The sequence below is a fragment of the Geospiza fortis genome, unplaced genomic scaffold (assembly GCF_000277835.1).
Source record: "Geospiza fortis unplaced genomic scaffold, GeoFor_1.0 scaffold66, whole genome shotgun sequence".
In the NCBI taxonomy this organism is placed as follows: domain Eukaryota; kingdom Metazoa; phylum Chordata; class Aves; order Passeriformes; family Thraupidae; genus Geospiza; species Geospiza fortis.
Window position 1 is genome coordinate 8,716,819 of NW_005054312.1, and position 8,281 is coordinate 8,725,099.

The 8,281-nt window shown below is 49.9% G+C and overlaps 1 protein-coding gene across 1 annotated transcript in view; it reads left to right on the forward strand.

Annotated features, from left to right (window-relative positions):
* The window catches only part of LOC102041728 (ras association domain-containing protein 8), a 33,473-nt gene extending 31,051 nt beyond the window's left edge, over positions 1 to 2,422 (forward strand). Inside the window, exons 7-8 of the mRNA XM_031055814.1 lie at positions 550 to 696; positions 1,409 to 2,422. Of these exons, the coding sequence (XP_030911674.1) occupies positions 550 to 696; positions 1,409 to 1,440 (179 nt within the window). The 3' untranslated portion in view covers positions 1,441 to 2,422. The remainder of the gene's footprint in view (positions 1 to 549; positions 697 to 1,408) is intronic.
* The last annotated feature ends 5,859 nt before the right edge of the window (positions 2,423 to 8,281 follow it).

Consider the following 8,281-nt stretch of genomic DNA (forward strand, 5'->3'; position numbering starts at 1 on the left):
GCCTCCCTCTCCGAGGAGTCAGCCCCAAAGCTGACCAGTTCTGCCCTGGGCACTGAGATTAGGCAGGTGGGGGTTTGTGTGCTGACATGGCAGTCACTCACCACTCCACGGGGTTTCAGAGATTTTTCACCCCTGGGGCTCCTTCCTCCTCCCCATTGAAGCCTGGGGGCTACTAGTAGACATGCACGGGAATCAGATCCTGCATTGCTGCTTCTGGGGCCGAAGTGGCTGCAGGGAGCTTTCCTTCACAGCCTTGTTCATGTCACCACAGCGGCTGCAGCAGAAGGCAGGTGGCTGAAGGCCAGCGTCAGTCCCCGGGGGCTGTGGGCTGGTGGGGACATCCTCTGGCCGCAAATGACCTTTCTGTGTTTGGCGAGGGAAGGGTGGTGCCCAGGGCCTTGTCTGCATCCTCACAGACATGAAAGGAGGTGGCAGGGGGGTTCTTATGGAAAGGAACCTGGTCATTTCTCCTTTGGAGCACCCAGAGCGGGTGACATGACTGCCCTGTGGCACTGCAGTGGCTGTGCCCACGAGGCTGGGAGGCTTGAGCCCTGCCTGAGCTGGATGTTTTTCCCCATCCTGTAGGTTTTTCTCCCACCGCTGGTACAGACTTGCCTCCCCAGGTCAGCACCAAGCAGCTCCTTGGCCATCCCAGGACCCTGCCGGAGCCCCTGGTGTCCAGCCTGAACCCCGAGGGTGCGTATGTCCCACTGGGGCCCTGGGAGCGTGAGCTGCTCTGCAGAGGATGGGTAGGAAGAGGGGAGAGGCTTTTGCTGCCCAAAATGGGCTGCAGAGAGCAAGCGTGTGCTGGTGGTGGGAGGCCAGAGCTATTTATAGATGCCATTAGGAAGCGCAAAGCTCACACTCTGGCAGTCTCTGCTGTGCTGCCAGGGGCTCACACACTGGCAGCCTGGCTCTCTGCCCTGCCAGGAGCTGTGGAGGATGGTTCTCATCTCCTTTCCTGCCACTCTGTATCCCCCAGGGTTAAGGCCTTGCTCAGTTAGGATGAGGAGGACTTGTCTCCTGTCTTGTACAGGAGCTACTTTTATTCCATCTTAGTGACCAGTTCATCCCAAAACCTTTTCTACCTCTTGTAACTCTTTTGTCACCTTGCACCTGTTTTTTGGGTGCAGCAAAAAAGAGCTGTGGAAGAGACACCTACCTGCTGTGGTGATGCTACCTCCACCCTGGCATCCTACTCCCACCCATGCCAGCTTTGCCCCCACAAAACCCTATTGCCATCCTCTGCACAGCCCAATACATCCACCCCCATCCTTCAGGACACTGCAGCAACTGCATTCCCATCTCCCCTTGTGCTCACATACATCCTGTTTTCCACTCTCCTTTTTGCAAGTGCTCACCCACCATGGTGGGATTGCTCAGGTGGTTTTTTTCTCTTCTCTTGCAGTTGTATCAACCAGGCAGAGCATCTGGAGGTAGAAAGGTCCCAGGCAGTGGAGGATCAATTGTCTTCAAAGTGTAACTGTATAAATAAACCATATTAAATATATATATATATATATTTTATATTTTTTTTACTGCTTTATATTGTGAATGGATGTGGATGGCCAGACAGAATATTTTTACAGACTGTAAAGTAAAACTAGAGACTGATCTCACAAAGCAACCCTCTTCCTCTGAGGATGAAAGCGACTCCCTTCTATTTTTTTAAGCAGTTTCTATATTGAACAGAAAACAGCAGTGCACCCATTCTGCATCTCCTCGTCAAAAGATCCATCGTGCATTTGGAAAAGTCATTGTTGCTTTGACTAGGAGAGCAAAGCTGCAGTGGAGACCCACGAGGAGGCTCACCTGGATGGAGCAAGTTAACAGATTTCAAAGCAACTCATCACTGCAAGTGGGGCCATGACAAACAGCCTCTTCACTGGCGGCAAGGGAGGCCCAGAAACAGTTTTAAGACAAATTTCTGGCCCATCTTTTTTTTATGTATATTATAAGAAACCTGTAGGAGAAACCACTTTCTATGGTGCCACAGACCACGCTTCAAGGAAGCACACAGCAGGAGTTGTTTTTCTTAAATTCATTTAATCTTTCAACTTCTTTTTAAAGTAAAAAATTGCAGAATGAGCCCTTCCCCGGTGGTGGTGTGAGTGGGGAGCAGGACCAAAATACTGTTGGTGACATTTCCCTGATAATTTTTTTTTTAACTCGATGGCCAGTAGTTACCATTCTGTTCATCTGTCGTGGCGGGGCACCTTGTATTTTAATTGCAAAACCAAAGCGGTTTGGGGAGGGGGTGAGTTTGTCTGGGAGATCCCTGAGCCTGTTTTCAGTGTGTCGTATGCGGAAATGTGACTTGGGTGCAGTGTTCCCGGTGAAACCCCGCTTCCCCGTGCGAATGTAAATCCCGTGCGCCGCAGATCCAATTTTCAATAAATCTTTGGGAAAGGATTTGAGCAAAGCGAGTGTGAGTGTGCTCTTGTGGCCAGGGTGAGCCATCCCTGCCGCACGCGTCCGAGTGGTTTGCGCACCCCGCAGCTGCCTCTTCCATTTCTGAGCCATCTCTTTCTATTTGCCGAATTAAAGCTGTGAGTATTTTATAACTGACTGGCTCTTATGCACACAGTGCTCTTTTCTTCTTCTTTTTTTTCCCTTTTTTTTTTAATTGTGAAGTGCTTTACAGCCAGGGGATGCAGCTTGTCTCCGGTGAGCTGCGGCCATCTCTGGGATGAAACATGGCAACATTTTAATAATGCACAGCAGCAGCAGCTCGGAGCATTTTAGGACAGGAGGCAAAGGGGGTGGTGCTCAGCTGCAGACAGGAGCAGGTAAGGGGAAATTTCCCATTTGCCTCCAAGCCCCTTTGTTTGCACCTGGATAACAGCAGCCAGGAATGTCAGCTCTTGCTGTCCATCACCATCTCCCCTGAGCTTCTGCTAGGCTCTGGTCCCTGGGGGCATCTTCCCCTCTCAAAGCTGATTTTCAAGGTGTCACCACAGTCCAGCAGGCTGATTGAGTAACATTACAGGATTAAAGTTTGCATTTTGGGGAGATCCACTGGTACTGCTGTGTCTTAGGTTATGACCAGAGAGCTGCCACAGTGGGGAGATGCAATTTCAAAGCTGCCTTTTTTGAATTGGGGCTTTTGGGGCTTTTTGGGTGGGTTGCTCCTCAAGCTCCTCCTCACCCTCCTCCTTAAATCATGTATCTCAAGGAAAATTAGTTAAAAATGTGTTCATTCCATGCGGCTGCATTTGGTTTCTCCCCTGCTTGTTGCTTTTTGGGCTGCATATGCTTTTTTTTTTTTGGACTCTTGCTTTTAAAGATTCTGCCTTGCTAAGAAGGGGGTGATGGACATTGTAAAAAGAGCATTTCAGTGCTGCTTGGGGAGGGGAGGGAAAAGCAGGTTTAGAAAACCCACTTGCCTTGGACATGGCCAGATTTCAGTGTGTCATAGGACATCCTTTATGTATCCCAAAAAACTGACCTCTGCAGGTTTAAAACTGAATCTTTCATTTTTTGGGTTACATTTGTAGCCTTGCCTTTTGCAAAATAAACAGGAATGAAGAGAAAAGGGTCATCACCTATGGTACTTCCAAATGGGGGCAGAAAATTAATTTGAATGTCTGCGGGATTTTTTTCCCCTCTGTTACGATTATATATTATTTATCAGTTTTGTAGGTTCAGTCATAATTCAGTCATAATCATAACAGGCCAAACCAGCACCAGTCTTTCCTAGAGGGAGGTGTGGGAGGGTGTGGAAAATAAGGATTTAAAATACATATCACAGCAGATTTGGCCCTTCAGCTGATGCCCTTTGGCTGGCATGCAGGATTTGGAACTGTTGCATGGGTGGGAGACAGAGTAAATCAATTGTGTCCCCCACTGATAACCTGGCATGGGGCTAGCAAGAGGGCCGTGACCAGGGGCTAACTCTCAAGACTGTGGCTCTTTGCAGATTTTCTTCATTTTGTGTCCCACCCACCATCGCCCAGCTGCTGCCTAGGCTAGCAGTGTTTTACAAGGTAATAAATTACTTTGATTAACACCTCTGTCCCTGCCGTGGTGCACGTGGGGCAGAGGTGGGTGGTAATAAACTACTGTGTTACCTCGGGAGCTCCCAGCCCAGGGTGACCTATATTCCTGGGGCACGGGGGGCCTGCGCGGGTCCCCGCCTGTTATTTAACGCAGTGAGGCTCGATACCCGCTCCCCCGCCCTCCCGCTTTTAGCTGCTCTAAAGCCTGTGTCAATAATACATTTCTGCTATTGAATATTTTATTGATGGTTTGACTTTTTTGCTGCTCACGATTCCCATTTCAAGGCTGCGTGATTGTTCCTAATTAAAATTTTATGCCCTGGGACAAGCCTTCTTGCTACAGTGGAGATGATGCTGTCCTTTTCTAGGCCACTACAGAGTGGTAGGAAGAAATTACCATTACCCATTGTTATGAGATTAAAACAAAGCAAATAAATTATTGTTTTTTCCCTTCAAAAACAAACCAGCAGCCCAGCGTACGGCGCGTACTGGAGAGGGAACAACTGGCTCGCAGGCAAGGCAGGGATCCAAGCGTGCAGGGTGGCTGGGGGATGCTGTGCCTGGCTGCGCAGGGACCCGTGTCCCCGTGTCCCTCAGGCGCCATGGGCAGCTTCTTCCTTCCCTGGAGTGGGCAGGAATGGGCTTCAGAGCTTCTCTCTCCTCAGATGCTGCTCCTGGCTAGCTCCAGTGCCACCCGAAAATCACAAAGTGAAGGATTTACCTATTTTTCACTGGTGAGCAGTCCCGCATTTTTGTTGGCTTTTTTTTTTTTAATAAATCTGGCAGGTTCTGCCAGCACAAGGCACCATTCAGAAGAGTATTTCAGCCACCTCCAGCCTCCCTGGCGCCCTTTTCCTGGCTGCACTCCCTGATATTTTTTTAGGTTTGTTTTTTTTAATATTGTGTAAGAAAAATGGCCCCCAGCTCCTCACCCCTCTATCCTGGACAGTCAGCTCCTCACCATCCTCATCAGATGGTGGTCTGGGTGCCAGCACTGCCCCAGGCCAGTGCAGTTTCTGCAGGGCAACACTGCTGCAGACACTTGAACCATCCCCAAGTGCAGTTACGTATTTGTACAAGTTCCTGGGTGTTTGGGTTTGGGTTTTTTTTTTCCCTCCCTCAATTTCATCTAGAGTGCTAGAAGCATTTGTGCTGCCTCCCAGCCCCTGGACTTGGCAAGCAGCTTTTAAAGCACACACTTCAGCACCAGTTACATAAGAAAAGGTGTGAATGTCTGGAGGAGAAAATGCCTGATGGTTTTGCTCCCCAAGTGGTGTACAGATGCTCTGCTGCTTGCTCCTGGCTGCACAGCTTCTCCCAGCATAGCACACTGCAGATGAAGAAGAGCTGTATGAACCAGCGTGTGTGTCCATGCAGGGAGCATTGTCTGCTCTCCTATGATGATTATCCTTTCTCCATCTCAGAGTGCAGACTGACTGCATTCTACCTTGCCCTGAAAAAAAAAACAACACCATAAAGCACTAGAGGAGGCTGGGAAATTTTCTTGTTTATGGATGAGCAAGTTTCTCTCCCAATGGAACCTCCTGCCAGCAGAAATCTTTCTTTTTTTTTTTTTTAGGATGTATTATATAAGTCCCTGCTTGCATTTAACTAACTGACTTCCTCTTAAACAATTCATGTACTCCTTCTATTCCTCACAGAGCAGCTTGCTCCTGCGGTGAGGCTCACCTGACACTGAGACATGTTATGGACAGAACACAACAGGCGCTTCTTCGTGTGGTGCTTGAAGGGTAAGGCCTGTTCCCTTCCCTCCATGAAGAGCTGAAACAAGAACAAAATCTTTGAAGAGCACAAAGAGTCCCTTCAACTCAACAGGCCTGAAATTCAGCATCTTCCCCTCCTGTAAGGCACTTCCCTGCCTCTCACCAAAAATCTCACAGTTCAGAGTGAAAGCACACAACTACTCTTCTAACCAAGCTAAGTACCATCTTACAAATCTGTTTATTAGCTACTGAAAAACATGAAATCAAGGGGCATCACAGCCCTACTGTATTTTCTCACTGCTCAGGAGCACCCTGCAGCTAGGCCAGGACAGAAGGGCTGATGCTGGTCTTTGTGCCTGGGGGACAATGATGTCACACCCTTCTGCTCTCCTTTTCAAGCCACCTTCACTGGCCACAGAGGCAAAATAAGATCTGGGAGGAACCAGGCATGCAGTGCAATCAGAGACATCACTGAGAAGGCACAGCTTTCCTCTTCACCTGGTCTGATGCCCTGGATTACAGTAATCAGCACTCAAACACTGGTTTTGCACATTTATTGAAGACTTCAGGTGACAGCACAGCAGGTTAGTTTTGAATCATGCCAGAAGAATGTTAAAAACAGGAATTGAGCTGGATGCTCCCCCCGCTTACTGGAGACACACACAAAAAAGGCAAAACCAAACAAACTTCACTTCAACCCCTTCCTTTTGCTTACTGGAGCTGAACAGGATGGTTCCATTGGTGGCAGGAAGTCGGAAGCATTCATACCATAGTGCTGCTCATGGGAACTGGGACAGGCCTTGCCAGGTGACCTGCAGAGCTGCTCCTGCCAGCGGCATCTCCCGGGGTTAGCTCATCAGCCAGCACAGTCCCAAATGCAGGGCTGTTCATTCAAAGAGAAACAAAGCACCTTTATTTTCAGACACAGGTTTGTTACATGCATGGTCACCTATAAAATGGGGTGGCAGAGGGACTGTGGCCCTCAGTTTCAGCTCTCAGCCACACTTGTACACGGATGGATTTTGCACCAGGTTTCCCTCTGTCCCTTTCTCTGTGTGGCTACACTGTGCCCCTGCCTGCTTGGGACCAGCAGTGGGATGATGCTGTAGGTGCAGCTAGGAAAGAAAAAAGCAATCTGGGCCTGAGACAGCTGCAAACTTGTCTGTCCCCCCATTAAAAAGAAAAAAATAAAAAGGCCCATTCGGCTTCTGAACAAACATGAAAGCATCTTGGGCAAATTTGGTTGGTTTTCCCATCTTCCCAGGCTGTTTGAGCACTACGGAAACACGCAGCTGAGTTTCCTTGTGAAGAGCAGATGTTCCTCTAGGACCCAGAGGCAGAAATGATAAGAGCACGAAGGAGAGATAGGGACAGGCAAAACTTCTCAGAGAGACACTTTACCAACAGAGGACCTTGCTCTGCCTTCCGTGCAATTAACTACTTATTGACGAGAGCACTGCCAATTCCTTCAGATCAAGCCTTTACAACAGCCCAGGGCTACATGAGAGCAGCCCCAGGAGTCGGGGGAATATCTGAGCCCTTCCAGGGAACCTCAGCAGCTGCAATGAATCCTAGCTGGTTATTAGGAACTTCAGCTGACAATGAAGCTGTGCTGCTCTTCAGAAAATACACTTTTCAACTACCCAGCTTCTTCAGCAGCCAAAAAATCACAAGAGATAACTTTGTAGGAGAAGCCATCTGCTTCGTCACTTCCTCAGTTTTTAGTGACAGCCACCGTGGGTGGCTGGAAAAGTCCCTGCCTGGCTTGCCTTCCTGTTCCTCGGGGCCATGAAGTCAGAGTCCCCTGCATGACATCACAGCACACTGGGCAAGGCAGCTCTGCAAACGCCCAGCCAGGGCCGGGCCGCCAACAGAGCCCTGGCACAAGATGAAGAAAACAGCGAGCAAAGGTGAGGGGTGGGATGGAAAAAAAACAGCAACAAAAAAGGAAAGTGAAGCTCGTTTCTGCTTTTCCTTTAACAGACTAGAGAGTCTCTGTTTAAATGTGACTCATCCGGGGCAATACTAGGCAGAGTTTCTTCTATTAACACACCCTTGGCAATAGCAGTTCAGTTAGTCACTGACCGGCTCTCAAGACGTCACCGGCCGGGACGATGCGTCTCTGACTTGGTACGGAGTCCGCTAGCATTTATTTACTTTGGAGAAGAGTAAGAGAACAGAGAGAGGCACGCCATCCCTCCTGAACAACTTTACCACCAACTACTCGCACCCACATGCCGAGGCGGCCCGTTCCCTCCATCTCCCGCGGACACACCGAGCCCCGCTGCAGGAGTGCTCAATCCTTCCGCGCTCCCCGGAGCGAGTGCGGCCGATCCTGGCCGATCATCGGGGGGCCGAAGGGCCGAGGATGGGCAACCGCTGGAGGCAGGACAGTGACCGATGGGGGAGCCGACTCCCTGGCACGCCGGAGTCCCTCACCTGGCTGGCCGAGAGCGCAGGAGGGCGTCGAGGCTTCGAGGCGCGGGTCCGGGGAGGCGAGGCGGCCGCACAGTGATGTCCGAGGAGCAGGTTAGCCGCTGTCACACGCACAGTGGAGTC